We start from the raw sequence: 19,531 nt of genomic DNA, 5'->3' as shown, positions 1-19,531 counted from the left end.
GAGCAACTACAGCAAGTCTGGTGATGGTTATGTGTATGCCATCGATATGAAGAAGAAATAGACCTGATCTGGAACTTTTGTCGCTGTATTGCCATTTCTTTGAATCATATGACCCTCTGTGACACACTTGTCCTGGGCGATTTGTTTTCGTGCTGATTAAGAACTGAACCAATGTAGAAGAAACTGATTTCAACTGAATTCACCTGAATGTGCTACAAAGTGCTTTTCTAGAAAAAGGATGTTTTCCATCATATTTTGGATACTTATGTCGGTCAAGACAGTAACTGTTGCTTTTTTCATAACACTGAGACCACTATGTTAAAGAGCATCACGATAAGGAACTGAACCAATGGAGTAGAAACTGATTTCAACTGATTTCACCTGAATGTGCTACAAAGTGCTTTTCTAGAAAAAGGATGTTTTCATCATATTTTGGATACTTATGTCGGTCAAGACAGTAACTGTTGCTTTTTTCATAACACTGAGACCACTATGTTAAAGAGCATCACGATAAGGAACTGAACCAATGGAGTAGAAACTGATTTCAACTGATTTCACCTGAATGTGCTACAAAGTGCTTTTCTAGAAAAAGGATGTTTTTCATCATATTTTGGATACTTATGTCGGTCAAGACAGTAACTGTTGCTTTTTTCATAACACTGAGACCACTATGTTAAAGAGCATCACGATAAGGAACTGAACCAATGGAGTAGAAACTGATTTCAACTGATTTCACCTGAATGTGCTACAAAGTGCTTTTCTAGAAAAAGGATGTTTTCCATCATATTTTGGATACTTATGTCGGTCAAGACAGTAACTGTTGCTTTTTTCATAACACTGAGACCACTATGTTAAAGAGCATCACGATAAGGAACTGAACCAATGGAGAATAAACTTATTTCAACTGATTTCACATGAATGTGCTGCTAATTAGTGTTCTATAAAAGAGATGTTTTCATCAAATTTTGGATGCTAATGCTACACAATCAATGACTGCTGATTTGTTTCTCACAGCATTGATACTTCTATGTTATAGAATATGCACTGCGCTAATTATTGATTATGTTCATTTCACCTTTCGTTAACAGCAAATGGTAAAAAATATGCACATAATTAATTAAATACTCTCCCAGTGATATTAGCGTGTCCTTTGTTGCCCAACTATATCCAACGCACAATTTATCCTTTTTCAATGTTGGGAAACTGATCTTCTTTAAATCATTACCTGCTACCAATGTAATACATGCTTAAATTCACTTTGCTTTCAAATTAGTTTTCGTTCATCTTTGATGCATATGCATTTAGTAAACATGAAACTCTGATGGAGCATAACATCAAGATTGACTATCATCTGAAACATATTCCATTTCGTGTAAAGGGAAAACATCTCAGGAATTATATGAAAGGACCAGAGAACAATCAGTGATCATACGAGGTGTACGTCTATTATAGTACACGTATCCAGGGATTATACGCCACATAAGTTCAGGACAAACACTTAAATTAAAACTGCACAGAGGAGAGAAAACATTAGAACTGCTCACATGAGAGAAAGCATTAGAACCAAGCATAGTAGAGAAAGCATTAGAACTGCACACATGATAGAAAGCATTAAACTGTTCGTATTAGAGAAAGCATTAGAACTGCACACAGTAGAGCAAACAGAACTGCACACGGGAGAGAAAACATTAGAACTGCACACAGGAGAGAGAACATAAGAACATGCACACAGAGCGTAACATGAAAATACAGTTTATCGGTGGGGGTGGAGGTCGTGTCTTATGTATCAAATAGGAAAGCATCGATTTATCCAAATGCAATTAACATTAGATAAAATGAAAATAATAGTAAATAAACATACTAGTAAATAGCAAGGAAGTTAGTATTGAGAAATTTATATGTGTTCAATTTCATATATTCGTGAACTGAGTATTAATCCTTTGATTTTCATGTACAGTCTATTTCTTCTCCTGCTTCTTGTCAAAACTAACTGGTATTCAGAAATTGGACGTGTACTTGTGGAAAATGGAAAAAAAAGGATTCCTTATTCTAGATTCACTTTCAATAAAAGAACACATTCTCATTGGGAGTTTAGAGAATACTGAAGAGACTGATGTATTGACATATTGTATCATTTATAGCCAATTGAAGAAGTAGAAGTGCACTTAGAGTAGCGACTTATAGAAGCGAGTGAGTGAGTATAGTTTCATGCCGCTTTTAGCAATATTTCATTAATATCATGGCGATGCTCATTAAAACTGGGCTTCACACATTGCACCCTTGTGGGGAATCGAACCTGGGTCTTCCGTGTGACGCTTTAACCACTTGGCTACCCCACCACCCGACTTACAGAAAATAATTGTGATTACAGCAAGTAAATGCTTTCAGTGTGGGTTATGAATGTGGGGAATGCCCAGACCTAATGATAGTGGCTATCAATAAAACATTTAGGTCAAAGTAGGACGCAGATACAATGTTTACACTTACTATAAATAGACTCTCGTTCAACTCACAGTTACAGTTAAATGTAATAAATATGCAAACTCCAAGAGAACTTTGGATATATACACATATGCGTTTTGCTTCATTGTTTAATATATACTCATTGGCGATGTTGATGGAAATGTGTTGAAATATACTGTTGGCATGTAAAAATCTGACGTTTTTCCAAGCGAATACTGATTTGTAAAATGATGCAATTCGATTTAAAAATGAACAAAAACCAAGCACACAATTTTATGTTCTTTTCCTTCCTTTTAAAATATTGTGATAAACTACAGGTTACGTTTTCCTTCCTTGATGGGCATTTTAGAAATTGGGTTCATGAAGAATGATAATACTTTTATGGGTATACAATGTCTTTATTGTGAAAAGGCGACGTTCCGACATAGATTCTAACGATTGCTTGACAACGACATTAGAATCCATATCAAAACACCGCCTTTCACAATAAAGAAGTTGTATGTCAATAAAAAGTATCATCATTATACAGGTTACGTTGCGAATCATGTTAGTGAATGATGTATTTTATTTCATCCCATTTCCAAAATTTTAACATTGTTTTAAGTTTTTACTTAGAATGTGATTTCTCTTTGCTGTATGGCAATACATCCCGTGAAAACAGCTAACCATATTTAAATACTGGCTAAAGAAATACGATATGTGGAAGTACTTTCTCAATGTACAGATTCCAAGAATGAGCTTGCGAGCCATCTACACTGAAACGAAAGTAGACCTGCTTTGACATGTTAAAACTTCCTCGTCGGAGGTCTAAGGTCATCTTAATGCAAATGCGAAACATTCACACGATGACTCATCAGCAGGCCAACTACAAACAGGTAGTGTCAGACAGGCTATACAATCTTGTTCATGGAATTTATCACTGAAATGAACAGCAAAACACTGACAGATTTCACTCTGAATTTCGAATTTGACCCCCCACCATATTCATGTGCACACGAAAACATAAAAACAGCGCTTGTAATTGGCGTGTTTGCACGAAATTGTTAACACGTGGAAATGGAATAATCATTTTCTAAGAAGATAGCAGCCATGCTCTCACATGGGACAATATACCGATTTCAGGAGATATACTATGTCTTAGTTCGTGATGTTTGTGAGATTGGTTTCACATCGCTATTTGCATCTTAGTAAAATTTCTGACAGGACTGAGTGAGTGAGTGATTGAGTTTGGTTTTACGCTGTATTACAGCATTATCACGGTAGGGGACACCAGAAATTGACTTCACACAGTGTACTCATGTAGGGAATCACAAAGAACGGGAGACACAAATAATAGGTAGAATTTCGTTCCAGTGTTTGGAATTGAACCCCGAACCCACGTCCCCTGAAAAAGGGGTCCACGTCCCAACATCTCGGTACCAAAGCACTCCAAAAGAAAACTTGCCCTTTATTATTAGCGAGAAGTAACTATTTATCTATCTACGTGTAACCTCTTAGCCTGTACGGGAGTTGTTATGTTAATTAACCACTGCCCGAGTGTGTTAGTTTCAACACAACTGTTGATTTCGTTTCTCACGTGAAGTCAACCTTTTGTGTTGGGCAATGTCAGCGACCAAAGAAATATTGAATAACTGTTACACATATTCCTTGACTAAACTATGTGAGGTAATGATACGTTGTGCTGGCAGGTGATCTCACTTGCGATTGCACGAGAAGTAACTATTTATCCATCTATGTATCCTCTTAACAATGGGTGTACGTGAGTTGTTTATCACTAACTTAGTGTGTTAGTTAGTGCGACCAAATAAATATAGACGCATTGAATAGCACTTACTCCGTGACTAAACTATATGAGGTAACGATACGTTTTGCTGCCAGGTAATGTCACAGATGGGAGTTCATGTTTTGAAGATCAGAGTTGGAATTAGTCTTCAGCATCCCTCCTTGCCGTGAGAGGCGACCAACGGGATCGGGTGGTCAGGCTCGCTAATTTGGCTGACACATGTCATCGTGTCCCTGTACAAATGCTTTTGGATTATCTGGCTCGGATCGCCGCCATATTGCTGAGTGCGGCGTTAAACAAAGAAGGAAACTGATCATTTTGTGATCTGTGTATGGTGAAAGGGACATAACTCGATGGTGTTTACTGACACCATGGTACGTTAATTGCACTTAACAGAATGACGCAAGAACAGCAAACCAAGCACACGGCTGTAGTTAACCTTTCCTACGAGGGAGTGGGGTGTTACAGAACGGTGATATCCCTTCACTGTAACTTTAGCTGCGCATTTAAACTGAATCGAAAGTACGACTTTGTTTCTTGGAACGCCACTTCAAACGCCACTACCTTCTTTTCATTGCTTTTTTTGAAATCATCTTTGTTAAAGACCATGATCCCTTTTATGTTGTGGAGGCGCGTGGGTCTCTACAAAACTACACATTTTACACAAGTGAAAAACACAAACACAAGTAAGGAATTCCTTGCATCTCAGCCTGTACATTTTACATTTTCAACACATGCAACAGAACAGTGATAGCCCGGCACTGTAACTTGAGCTGTGTATTTAAGCTGAATCGAAAATACAGCTTCGTTTCTTGGAACCCCACTTCAAACGACCCTACTTACTCGTCATTGTCACTAACCGTCTCCCGAGTTAAAGTCTTGTGGAATATCAATTGTTGATATGAGTAGAAGATAAGGATCGTCATCAATCAAACACAAGTGACTCAGGCGGCTTTAATCAGGAAAGTCCAACATGATCCCTGTAGACTGTAGTCAGACAGATTACGCAGAGTTACCTCCCTTTCCTTGTAGGGAATCTCTAGTCAACGAAGGTTGACTAGTTGTTCTTGTCTGGTGCTACGTCCGCCGACATGGCCGAAAAGGCTGATGAAGAAAATTGCAAGTTTAATGATATACTTGAAGCTTTGAAGGAGGTGAAAGTGCAGAATAGTGAAACAAGACATAGGTTAGATCGTTTAGACCATGATATTTGTTCTCTTAGACGCTTGTCTAATATCTTTGAGGGCGTTGATAGTCAGTCGGGACCGCATGGTTCAGTGAACTTTGACCCTACCGCATGTGTGCGAGATAGACATAGCAACAGTGCTAGCCAAACTGATGATATATCAAGTAATAATTTCAATCCCGAGGGGATTCAGCACGATAGTGCCCAGGGTGCCGCTTTTATACGAAGTGCAGCTTTGGATGTTCAGGGAGAGTATCAAACGATACGTGACACTGTAACCAATGTAAAACTCCCCTGCAGACTTGAAAGTGCCTGATTCTAAGCAGGGTATTAAACGTGAGGATCAACAACATGCGGCAGTTGTAGCAAGGTGTGCGCGTTATAGTGAAACAACATTGAAACTTTTGTTTCAAGTGGCAGATGCAAGAAACATTACACAGGACGCATTGATTAAACTATATCAAGTTCAACTCGCACAGATACGCTATCTGCAGGAGGAACAGTCATCTCTGATAGTTCAAGGCCAGTTTGACCGCAATACTGCAAGGATATACAGGACACTGCAGAGAAATACATGTTCATTTAATGAAGAATCCTTGAATACCCTACGTAACGCTACCACCATTGCGGCTGCATTCAGGCCACCACGGAACAGCGGGTTCAACCGAGGGCGTGGTTATGTCCGAGGTTACCACGGTTCAGGGGGGTAGATTCTCCTACGGTCGCCGGGACGGACCACTTTTTCACAATAACAATCCTCGAGTGGATCAGGAACAGTAATGGCTCTACTTAGGTGTTACCAGAAATGGCAAAGTATTGGATGTCCAGAGTTTATATTATCCTGGATTCAGAATGGTGTTAACTTACCTTTCCATTGCTCTCCTTCTGTAAGTGTTCAAGACAATCATCGCTTGACAAGTTCTCAGATTAACTTTGTTAATGAAGAGATTTCAAGACTGACAATTTCTGGAGCTATACAAAGAGTGTCTGATAAACCATATTGTGTGCATCCTCTAGGTGTTGTTCCTAAACGCAATCACAAGTCGCGCGCTTAATTGTCGATCTGCGATATGTGAACTCTTTTTGTTCAGTACCAAAATTTAGATATGAAGATGTCTCTATGTTGTCACACATTATTGAGCCAAATGACTATTTGGTTACACTGGATCTAAAGGATGGATTTCACCATGTACCAATTCACAGTGATGATAGAAAATACTTAGGGTTTTATTGGCATGGATGGTATTATCAGTGGAATGTGCTCCCTTTTGGGTTATCAGTCAGCCCTTACTTCTTTTGTAAGACTCTCAGACCAGTTGCTCGACATCTTCGCGGGTTAGGAATAAGACTCCTGGTGTACATGGACGATATTATCATTGCAGCTAAGAAGGAGCTTATTTCAGACCATGCTAACAAGGTAATTTGTGTGTTAGAGTCTCTCGGATGGGTGATAAATTATGACAAATCTTCTCTCACTCCTAGTACTAAAAAGGAATTTCTTGGATTCTTGGTGGATTCTGTCGGACCTAAGGGTGTGCCTGTTCTAAAGGTTCCGAATCACAAGGTGAGAAAGTTGAAGAAGGACATACGGAGAGCGATATCTGTCCCTTACATTAGAGCTAGACATTTAGCGCGCCTTGCAGGCCAGTGTATCTCTGTCTGTAGAGCAATATTTCCAGGAAAACTTAAGCTTAGGTCAGTGTATAGGCTTCTTGCGAGCAAACACACATGGGAATCAACATTAGTTTGGACTGATGATAGCCTTTCAGATCTGAAATGGTGGATAAGCGCCTTGGATTCTTGGAACGGTACCACTATGCTTGTGAGGACCTTCGACGGACAGCTCGAAACGGATGCCTCGAACACCGGCTGGGGAGCAGTTTTCAAAGGCCTTTCAGCGCAGGGTGTATGGACAGTGGACACTTCATTTCAGTCAATAAACTTTCGAGAAATGCTTGCTGTGTTAATGGCTCTAAAGTCATTTTCGATTCACCTGACAGGCCGAAAAATTCAATTGCTATCGGACAATGTGACAACAGTGGCTTACCTCAGTCACATGGGAGGTCCCATCAAGGAGTTAACAGAGCTGGCAACAAGAATATGGGAGCTCTGCTTAGACAGAGACATTATGCTAGTGGCTCGCCATCTACCCGGGGTGGAGAATGTAGAGGCGGACATGCTATCCCGCCGATTCGACCGGTACGAGTGGAGGTTACACCCACGTGTCTTCAATATGCTGGATTACATGTGGGGACCACACACGGTAGACAGATTTGCGTCGTATCAAACCACACAGCTGCAAGTATACAACAGTCGAACATGCGATCCGTACACTCAAGGAGTCGACGGGCTGGCTCAGAACGATTGGCATATACACAACAATTTTGTCAACGCTCCGTTCAGATTGATACCAGACATTCTGCAAAAAGTTGTGTCCACAAAGTCCTTTGCCACAGTGATAGCACCATGGTGGCCAGCCCAGACGTGGTTTCCTCGTCTTCAGAAACTATCAGTCTGCTCACCTCTAAAGCTTCCTCGTCAACGACGTTGTTGCCTACCACTATTAGCAAAACCGGAACCACTGGCAAATCCAAAATGGAGACTGTTCGCTTGGAGGATCTATGGAGGGAACGGTTAATTCGTTCTGAGTGGACGACTCGAGCTGCTGATCAGATATCACATGCTCTGGCGCCAAGTACTCTACATTTGTACAATTCCTTTGTTAACAAGTTTAGAGATTTTTGTGTTGAAGAGAAATGTGTCTTTCCACCTACTGGTACATCTGTGTTAGCAACCTTTCTGTGTAAGGTTGCGGATTCATCGCCTAAACCTAGATCTCAGCTGAAAAGTGCATGTGCGGCTATATCTTGTCTGTATGAAACTATGAATCTTCAGAACATTGTGCACACTCCTGATGTATCTAGATTAGTACAGGCTCTGGTGAAGTCTGGTACAGAGGTTCCTATGCAACGTTCCACGGTGATGCCAGTATCTGCATTGAATGATTTGTTTCAGAGATGGCCAGATAACAAAATATTGTCAATAAAACAGCTCCGCCAAAAAGGCAGTGACTCTATTAGCTCTGGTGGCTATGTTGCGCCCATCAGATATCGCCCCGAAATCGGTACATTATGATGCCCAGACCCGCTTGACTAAGAGCAACGAGTTTACCACAAATCAATTGTCTTTTCATGCAGATGGTTCTCTGACTATAAACTTCTTTGGCATAAAAAATGACACTTCACGTACTGGTTTTGAGGTTTTGGTTCAGCCTGCAGATTGCAGCAAGTTGGACCCTGTAAAGACCTTGAAGGATTACATAGAGCGGACAGACTCTCTCCCGAACGGACACTAGTAGTGTTTTCTTGTCTCTGTATGCACCCCACAGAGGCGTGCAAGCATCTACTGTTTCAGAAATTCTAGAACAATCCATAAAAGATGCCGGACTCTCTTCCAAGGGGTTTTCTGCAAAATCGTTCCGTCCAACTGGAGCAACACTGGCGATTCAGAATTGTCAGGATCCTAAAATTGTCATGAAGGTCGGGAGATGGAAAACAGAGTCTGTTTTCTATGGACATTATGTACACAGCAGAACACCAAAAGACTTTTCAGAGTCGGTACTCAATGGTTGATATCAGTGTTTCTACCATAATTACAGAATTTCAGCATTTTCTTGTTACCATGAGTAAGCCTAATATTTTCTTTAAGATTTTAAAGATACTGGTGTACTATTGTGTTTTTTGGGGGTTTTTTTGTGTGTTTTTTTGAGAGTTTAACATGTTTGACATGTTAATATGGCAGATTGCTTTATCATTTCCCTTACTCACTATAGAGGCATTTAGTTAAAACAATAAAGACATTGTTGTTTTAATTTTCAATTGTAATCTGTCTATGACGTAAGTTTACCAAAACTGTAGTCAGACAGATTACGCAGAGTTACCTCCCTTTCCTTGTAGGGAATCTCTAGTCAACGAAGGTTGACTAGTTGTTCTTGTCTGGTGCTAAATTTTAATGAGTTGAATTACATCTGGTTATCTCAGTTATTACTGTATGCAAATGGGCCTAATTATGTATGTTTATGTATGGCGGTACGTAGCATTGGATTGTGAACATATAGGCATTTAGTTAAAACAATAAAGACATTGTTGTTTTAATTTTCAATTGTAATCTGTCTATGACGTAAGTTTACCAAAACAGCAAGCTTCCCGCAAACCATCCACACAACGATCACAAACTGTCCAACTATAGCAACTCGGGGGATGGTTATGTGTATGCCATCGATATGAAGAAGAAATAGACCTGATCTGGAGCTTTTGTGTCTGCGTGTCATTTCTTTGAATCATATGACCCTCTGTGACACACTTGTCCTGGGCGATTTGTTTTCGTGCTGATTAAGAACTGAACCAATGTAGAAGAAACTGATTTCAACTGATTTCACCTGAATGTGCTGCAAAGTGATTTTCTCGATAAAGGATTTTTTATCATATTTTGGATACTTATGTCAGTCAATGTGCACATGAAAAATGTGCACATGTGTATGATGTAAGGGACAGGCAAAAGAGGGTGATTGGTTTTCCAGTAGGAGGTTTCGTAAATAAAGTAATAGAGTCTCATGAAGTAATTAAGATTATTATGAGAGAGAGAGAGAGAGAGAGAGAGAGAGAGAGAGAGAGAGAGAGAGAGAGAGAGAGAGAGAGATGCACACACAGGCAAACAGACACAGGGAGACACACAGACACAAGGGCACAGACACGAACTCACATGAGAAATACACTCACACACACACACACACACACACACACATGGGAACATCTGAGAAGTGTCCCAATAGTTTGTAAAGCATTTTCGCGGTCATGTTCGTCAGGTCGTTATTCGTTATTACACGTTGTTCATTTATGTTGTGTCTTTATTATACTTACGATGAAAGACAATGAGAGATTATACAACGTCAAGAAGAGAGAGAATGACACACACACACACACATAAACACACACACGGTATTTCTGGCACCTCAGCTTGTACATTTTGAACATATGCAACAGAACAGTGATATCCCTGCACTGTAACTTTATCTATGTAGGACATGTAAGAGGTGCAGAATATAATTCGGTATCAGCATTTAAGCTGAATCGAAAGTGTAAATTCGTTCCTTGAAACTCGACTTCAAACGACACTACTTCCTTTCCATTGTAACTCACCGTCTCCCGAGTTAATGTCTTGTCAAATACTAATTGTCGATATGAGTAGAAGACAAGGATCGTCATAAATTGAACTGAAAGAGTTGACTCAGGCAGCTTTTTTCGGGGAAGTTCAGCATGATCCCTGTAGATATCGAGTTGGCGCCACAAATGAAGTGTCTTCAAGAATGTCTGGTTACAAGAATGATGGATACAAAGCCAAGACGGTTTGCTATGCTACGTCCAAGAACCCAAGAAAGGAAGAGAAAAAACTCAATGACATGAACAGCACAACGTACATGTTCTCATATTTTTGTCCGAGAAAGAACGACGATCATAGTACACGTATATACGACACAATGCACACTACACCTATAATATCGATGACGATGTCATGTATGAGATACATACCGTTCAGGATATACACTGAAATAGAGACCTGCATATAGAAGAGAAAATAGTAGAATTACACACAATAGAGGAAACATCAGAACTCACAGAAGAGAAACCATTAGAACTGCTCACAGGAGAGAAAGCGTTAGAACTGCACACAGGGGGAGAAAATATTAGAACTGTACACAGGAGCGAAAACATTAGAACAGCACACATGAGTAAAACAACAACATAAGAACTGCACACGGGAGAGAAACCATTACAACTGCACACAGAATAGAAAACATTACAACTGCACATAGGAGACAGAAACATTAGAACTACACACAGGATAAGACAAAAACCCATTAGAACTGCACACAGGAGAACAAAACCATTAGAACTGTACACAGGAGAAAAACATTAGAACTGCGCATAGGGGAGAAAGCATTAGAACTGACCATAGGAGAGAAAGCATTAGAACTGCACATGGGAGAGAAAACATTAGAACTGCACATGGGAGAGAAAACATTAGAACTGCACACAGGAGAGAAAACATTAGAACTGCACATGGGAGAGAAACATTAGAACTGCACACAGGAGAGAAAACATAAGAACTGCACACAGGAGAGAAAGCATTAGAACTGTACACAGAAACAAAACCCATTAAACTGCACACAGGACAGAAAGCATTAGAACTGCACATAGGAGGGAAAACATTAGAACTGCACATGGGAGAGAAATCATTAGAACTGCACACAGGAGAGAAAACATTAGAACTCCAACACAAGAAAGAATGTACTAGAACTGCACACAGGAGAGAAATCTTTAGAACTGCACACAGGAAAGAAAAGATTATATAGCGAAAAGCACTGTTGGATCCATTATGCACATATTATTTTTAAAAATAATGATGTATAAAGAAATATCTATGTGCATTTGTATTAGGCAGGTACCAGTTCGTAAGGTAACACAGGGCTGACGGAATCGGGTGGTAGGCTCTCTGACTTGGTTGACACATGTCACCGTATCCCAGTTGCGTAGGTCAATGCTTATGTTGTTGATGACTGGATTGTCTTTTCTTGTTACTATACCTATTTATATATACTTATTATATTTATTATACAGCTGTGATATATCCGAGTGTAGCGTTAAACAAAAAACAAACTTGATAGGATAAGAGTTAAAAGTCATGCCCTTGATAGAGAAAATAGACAACTCATTGTTCATGAAAAATCTAAGTTTGAGTACCACGATGCTGTTTCCCATCTTAATGGGCTGTGAACTGTATTGCTAAATGTATGTAATTTTATAATCATATATAAATATGTGATATTTATATTATATGTAACATGTGCTATTTGTCAAATATGTCGTCAAAATAAATGACACATGTGGCGCAATGATAATATATATCAGATCAAAATATCTGTAAAATATATGTACGAGGGGCGATCAAAAAGTATGTAGAGTCACCAAGAATACGATACAAATGCAGTTATTTTTAATGTTGTTTTTTTCTACATATTATCTGTCAAGCTGAAGCACTTTGGGTTTGCTATGGTCCAGTCTCACAATCCCCGTTTTATCTGACCTTTTATCTTGGTACCTTAAAAAACGCAAAATCTGCAATAAATGCATCAAAAACGTCAGGAAACAAAATATGCAAGTAATATTTTGTGTGTTTGAGATTGATCACCCTTAGATATTAAAGTTAATAAAAAAGCAATTTGAAATTACAATCGCTTGTTAAAGTGACTCCCCCCCCCCTTGGACTGAAAGAGCTTGTTTGGGAGACACTTCCCATCCCCTTTTAGATGACGTAATCATAAGGACATAATTGATTCTAATGTTTTCACTTATTCATACATGATACCAAGGGTTCAAACTAAACACTGAATGGTCATGCAAGTGTCAGCTCACAATATATTGTAAACAGTACCAGCTTGAATATCTGGACACAATGTTTTAGGAAGAGTGAAATGGGGGTGTCCTTTAAAAAAACAGCCCTCGACCGAATATAAATTATGCAATCCAAATCTTATACTGTTGATTATGACAGGAAGTCATCCGATACTATACTGAACATATTTTATATGACATACTCTGAGGGCATACCATTATCCAAGAGGTACCAAATGACAGATCGTTTTTCATTTTCTGCAGTTTTGTTAGAAATGTTATACCCTAATGTGTTGTGATGACTAATATCTCGTTAACCACATTACTCACATATGTGCAATTGTGGATATGACTTTGCCTAAGATTCCTTCAAAATAAAATGGAAGCTTTTCAAACATTGGACATCTAGAATACAGTAAGTCTACGTACTTTTTTGATCGACCCACGTATATTCCAAACATCCTTATGAGGGGGACCTGCTGATGGAGCATCACTGGCAAATATATTTGAAACGGTACCTGCCACTAACCAAACCATGCTGGGGATTAACGGTTCTGCTGGACAAGTAGGAAGTCACCGCCACACTGACGCGGAACGAGGACGCGCACTATAGTCCGTTTGACTTCATTTTAGACCGACGAAGTGCTCACTTACACAAAATCTAATAATTGCAACAAAACCAAATTGTTCACAGTCACATGAAATCGACAGACCAACTCTGATGATTTGTTTTTTAATTTTGGACACCAGAATAAAAAAAGTTGTTTAACAAACTATCATTATTTTGTTGTCACTTTTCTCTATTTCCTACGAGGAAGGTACACTTACTGGTAGAACAGCCAGGTGTGCGAGTTGTACGTGTGAAACTGAAATTTCACTGCAAACGCTTGTTGATTACCTGGCTGTCTTACCAGCAATCGGTTAAAATGAAGTCAAGCAGACTATACCAACTTCTGCAGCCATTATCACCCCGGTCTACCCCACTCCCACGATAAGCATACAAGGGACCTACACCAGAGTGTCATCACCAGCGGTAGGATGATTTTGTTAGCAGCTGTCGTGCACAAACAGAAAAGAGAAGGATCTCCCTGCAGAGGCGCATTAAAGAAAGTATATTACCTGATCATAGTTTAGCCTGAGTACAAGTTTTGGTTGACACGCACACACACATACGCACATATTTCTTTATAAAATAGATTTCATTAGGTTTGAAAGGCAAAATGAATAATGTGTATTTGATCACTGAAATTCATCTGACCTACTTATAGGCACTGAAAAAATACCCGCTTACACATTGCTCCTTGTAAGTTTAGTAATGTATTTCCTAATTTAAATATCACACGATAAAACGAGCGATATCCCGGTAGGACATGTCATTCTCCTCTGTTTGAGCCTTAATGAGCGCGTATCTTGCACGTGGGTGACTCTAGATACAGATGTTGTGAGTCAGTAATATAAACAACAGGGGCGTTGTCCAACTTTGTCTCATGAACGTATGGTCCCACGTAACAGTTTTTTGTTTGTCTGTTGTTTAAAGCCGCTGGGCATCGGCAAATGAACCAGCCGTTACACTTGAGTGCACACCCACCCGCTCTGACTGGGTTCGGTATCCCGGCTGCTTCGTTTCTTGGGAAGTAAACCCAAGCACAAAATATTGCACTTTTGATTTGCGATTGTACGCTTATAATTTTGTTTATATGTTTTTCATAATCAGCAATATATATTATATGTCATGAATAAGTGATAATTTTGTTTTAATTATGTTTGATTATTTGGTTGCATGTGACCTTTAAACAACATATTGTCTGACATATATTTACCGATGACAGTCATAGCCCAAATCAAATTCATTCTGTATGGGGCATTTAAATGATTTGTTTGAACATTTAAAAGAAGATTAAAAAGTGAAAAAAAAAAATTTAATTTCACTGGAAATGTTAATGTGGAAATACATAATGACAACAATACCCAGACATGTAAAACTGAGGCTGCATGCCTTTGGTAAAATGTTGCCTACTTTGAAGATACACAAACAAATCCCAAGAAGTTGTCTGTTTGAAAAAGGTATCTTACGTATGTATAACGTCAGTGTCAATTACAGTGAAGAAACACCCACCGAGTTGATGTGGGTCAACCCCCAGAACAGCATTACCCAATTACAAGCTAGCATATACGCCGATGACTTGACATAATCACTTGCGAGCTTTGTAAAAAATAATTCTGGTCAGTATAAATCTACACAAATTTGCAAACCTGAACGTAGGCGGCGTCTGTTGCTCAAGCTCTATCACAAGATTCAGTCGGTTCTTTGGGAGAGCAGCATGGTTCGTAACCTGGTGATAGTTGCCATATTGGTGTTGGGTACGTATTGACCAGTGTACAACTTGTGAGGTTTATGTGATTTTAATGTTTTAAATGAGCCTGTGAGGAAAAGAAAGATTTATGGATGTCAACTTCTTTATTGTGAATAACATTACGTTTCGGAGACATTCAGACATTCAACTGATGGCGGGATATTAGCACATTATATATTGTGAGTATTATTGTGCCCGCATGTGTACAGCGTAGTGATAAACCCTGTGTTACGATAAACACATCACTCTGATGCCTGTCCCTGGTGAAAGCACAACTGATATTTTTACTCACTATACATTGTATAAGCAAAAGAACCTTAAAGTGTTAGATAAAAAATCCTTGAAATGCAAATGTGTATATTCGTATCAAACAAATCAGTCATACGAACAACAACGTTCCTTGCTCATCGGACAACTTCACAGACTATTCTAATGCATATCGCTTACTCAGAATATTCTAACTCTACATGTACCATCTGAAATAACCATAAATTGACATATTGATAAAATTACATGCCCGAAATTTTGATTCAGAAACATTATCCAGGTACACCAGGTATCCACATTGAGTGTTAGCTGAGCAAGCATAACATGCCACACATGGTTAATGTTTCTTGGCTTTGTTTACCGTTTATTGATTTATTTTCAATTTTCTTGTACAGTTATCTGTACATGTCTAGGGGGATTATGACAATGTTACGATATTTACTGATTTGTAAATACTGATCCAATACTTTGATTTATCTACACATCACTTTATATTTGTAATGTCCGGTTAAAGTCATCTATTTGACTACTCATTCACGTTCTCCATTGCTTGGGGCTGTGTTTGTACTTAGTTCTTTAATGCTCGTTTACACACCGTTAATACGTCCGTTCTTCCACGCAAACTGTTTGGTACCACAGAATCATGTTCTGTTTATTCTAATCGTACTCCAAATAACACACGTAATGTTGTACTTTCATACAAAAAGTAAAATTGAGGTGAGGTGAGGTGAAAATGGGTTTAACGTCGTGCTTGAGAATATTTCGTTCATATGACGACTTGCATGCGTGTGTATGTGTATGTGCGGCTGCTTGTACTAGCCCAGACTTAAGCTGGTTTTATAGTGCTAGCTCACTGAGATCTCATGCCGCAGTGAAGCATGAATACCCCACTCAGACACAGTATACTGACTCCGAGCCGATCAGTCCTTGTTGTACCCATTAATGCCGAGCGCCAGGCAGGGACCAACAAGTACCATATTTTTACGTCTTTTGGTATGACGCGGTCGGGGAAAAAAGTAAAATTGTGAATATATGTTGATAATGCCTCATATTCCATGGGTGTGGACTGTGTCCTCTTAACAAAAGGAAATCTATTCTGTGCTAATCCATCTTTTCAAGACATTCAACTTATGGCGGGATATTAGCACATTATATATTGTAAGTATAATTGTGCCTGCATGTGTAAAGTGTAGTGATAAACCCTGTGTTACGATAAACTCATCGTCACTCTGATGCTGAAAACCTGGTGAAAGCACAACCGATATTTTCACTCAACATATATGCAAATAAACCTAAAATTGATAGATTAAAAACCCTTGAAATGCAAATGTGTATATTCGTATCAAACAAATCAATCATACGGATAACAACGATCCCTGCTCATCGGGCAACTTAGCAGACTATCTTAATGATGCATATCGTCTATTCTGAATATTCAACTCTTCATGCAACATCTGAAATAACCATAAATAACCATAAATAAAATTACATGCGTGTAATTTCCAATCAAAACATTATCCAGGTACACCAGGTATCCACATTGAGTGTCAGCTGAGCAAGCATAACATGCCACACGACCCGCACGGGCTCTTCATTCAGAACATGCATACATAGCAGCTGTTTACAACAGACTGACTGACTGACTGAGTTTGGTTTTACGCCGCTTTTAGCAATATTCCAGCAATATCTTGGCGGGGGACACCAGAAATGGGCTTCACTCATTGTACCCATGTGGGCATTCGAACCCGGGTCTTCGGCGTGACTAGCCAACGCTTTAACCACTAGACTACCCCACCGCCCCCTTACAACAGACAATATGAAAAGTGAAAGCACTCATTTCATTGTATCTGTTTTACAATCCCTAAATACTCTTGACACACCATTATTTACATGTTGTTTCTGTGTGTTTTTATTTATGTCTGTTTGTTGGTATTTTCGTTTTGGTCTGGTTTATTTTGTAATTATTTATCTCCAATATCTTGTACAGTTGTCAGTACGTGTCTCGGGGGATTATCATAATGTCTTAGGATACTTACTGAATTGTAAATAACGTTCCAGTACTTCGACTTTTTTATATATTTCTTCATATGGGTAAGGTCTTGTTTGAAGGTATGACTAGTCACCCACGTTCTCCATTGTTTGGAGTTTTGTTTGTATTTAGTTTTTTATCTTTTGCTTACAAACCGACGTGTACTACGTTCATTTATTTCACGCATGTACAGATGTCTAAACAGAAGTTATCCTTGCATCTTGGTACCACAACCTCATTTTCTGTTTACTTTCCTCGTACTTCAAAGGTTTCAAATGATGTTTTATCTTATTACATGAAGCATATTTCTCAAGCAGCACTTCCCACTGCCTCCAACTTCATATTGTTTGTAAGACTGACTGACTGACAGACTGAGTTTGGTTTTACGCCGCTTTTATGGGCTTCACACATTGTTCCCATTTGGGGATTCGAACCCGGGTCTTCGGCGTGACGAGCCAACGTTTTAACCACTAGACTATCCCACCGCCCCGTTTGTAAGACAGATCGATGGGGGTTGACATAACTCAGTATATGATGGTAGTTGGGTTGTTTGCTGCTATTACCTCTACTAGATATAGTCGCCGTGTTGATAGGTTCACATGTTGCTGCATAGTCCTATGTATGTGTTTAGGTGCTCACTACTTTGTAATGATTTCTTTATTATTAATATGCTGTGTGGATGTACATCCAAGCCCGGGTCCAGATCCTAGTATTATCCATTTAAACATAAGTAGCTTGAGAGGTAAAGTTGATCTACTTGCTGCCGAATTCAGTCATTAAGACGTCATTTGGTTATCTGAGACTTGGTTAAGTCATCACTTAACAAATGATTCTATACTTGTATCCGGGTATCACCCGCCACTTCGTAAAGTGAGTGAGTGAGTGAGTTTAGTTTTACGCCGCACTCAGCAATATTCCAGCTATATGGCGGCGGTCTGTAAATAATCGAGTCTGGACCAGACAATCCAGTGATCAACAGCATGAGCATCGATCTGCGCAATTGGGAACCGATGACATTTGTAAACCAAGTCAGCGAAACTGACCACCCGATCCCGTTAGTCGCCTCTTTACGACAAGATAGTCGCCTTGTTATGGCAAGCACATGGGTTGCTGAAGACCTATTCGACCCCGGATCTTCACGGGCCCACTTCGTAAAGATAGACCGACAAGGGCAGGAGGGGTCGCGATTTATGTGAAGGATAAACATGCAGCAGATCTTGATGTTCCCGGCTTAGAAGCTATGTAGGTCGAGGTTATTACAAACAATAATAAACTTCTAATTGGCACGTTCTATAGAGCTGACTTAAGCAATCGTTATTGGGATGTGATTGATGATTCCTTTGCAATGGCTTTAAACAGAAATGTTTGATTCTTCATACTTGGAGATTTCAATGCCAATATGCTCGACATGAGTAATAAGAAGATAAATAATCATCAAATCATGTATGACCTAGTTCAGCTCATTACTGACCCTACAAGGGTGACGCAAAACACTAGCACCTTGTTAGATATTATACTTACTTCAGCCTCAGGCATTGTAAATAATTCTGGCGTTCTCAGTCCAATCTGCATCGATCATTGCCCAGTTTATGTGTCATTGAAATTTGGGAAACACTCCAAGAATGCATTTAAGAGAACCATTGATGACTATAACCGTGAAGACTACGATGGTTTAAGTGATAGTATATCATAAACCGCTTGGGACACTCTGTTTAGTAATGATATTAATAGCTCTGTTGAAACTGTTACATCTACGCTCAGTAGACTAATCAATAATTATATTCCAAATAAAAAAGTCGTTATAAGACCTCGATACTGTATATGGATGAACGGATATCTGCGAAAATTAATGAGGAAAAGAAACCACCTAAATAAAGCTGCCAAACGTAAAAATGATACCTATTATTGGGAATGTTTTAAAGTCGCTAGAAACAAAGTCATTTCGGGAATTAGAAAAGCTAAACGCGCATATGATTTGAAACCTGATGATATCATTAA

At 39.2% G+C, this 19,531-nt stretch overlaps 1 protein-coding gene and 1 long non-coding RNA gene across 4 annotated transcripts in view; one reads left to right on the top strand and one right to left on the bottom strand.

Moving 5' to 3' along the window:
* The window catches only part of LOC124253573, a 225,898-nt gene that overhangs the window by 28,762 nt on the left and 177,605 nt on the right, over positions 1 to 19,531 (bottom strand). The gene's annotated exons all lie outside the window — the stretch shown is intronic.
* The window catches only part of LOC124253568, a 229,189-nt gene that overhangs the window by 54,675 nt on the left and 154,983 nt on the right, over positions 1 to 19,531 (top strand). The window contains exon 1 of one of the 3 annotated variants that reach the window (XM_046687371.1): positions 15,126 to 15,244. The exons of the other annotated variants lie outside the window; for them this stretch is intronic. Within the exon in view, the coding sequence (XP_046543327.1) occupies positions 15,205 to 15,244 (40 nt within the window). The 5' untranslated portion in view covers positions 15,126 to 15,204. Of the gene's footprint in view, positions 1 to 15,125; positions 15,245 to 19,531 lie in introns of those variants that run through there. 3 annotated transcript variants of the gene reach the window in all.

This window comes from Haliotis rubra, unplaced genomic scaffold, assembly GCF_003918875.1.
Source record: "Haliotis rubra isolate DU_JTF1 unplaced genomic scaffold, ASM391887v1 Scf544, whole genome shotgun sequence".
Taxonomy (NCBI): Eukaryota; Metazoa; Mollusca; class Gastropoda; order Lepetellida; family Haliotidae; genus Haliotis; species Haliotis rubra.
Note: the sequence above shows the minus strand (reverse complement) of the source record. Positions and strands in the feature narration are given on the sequence as shown.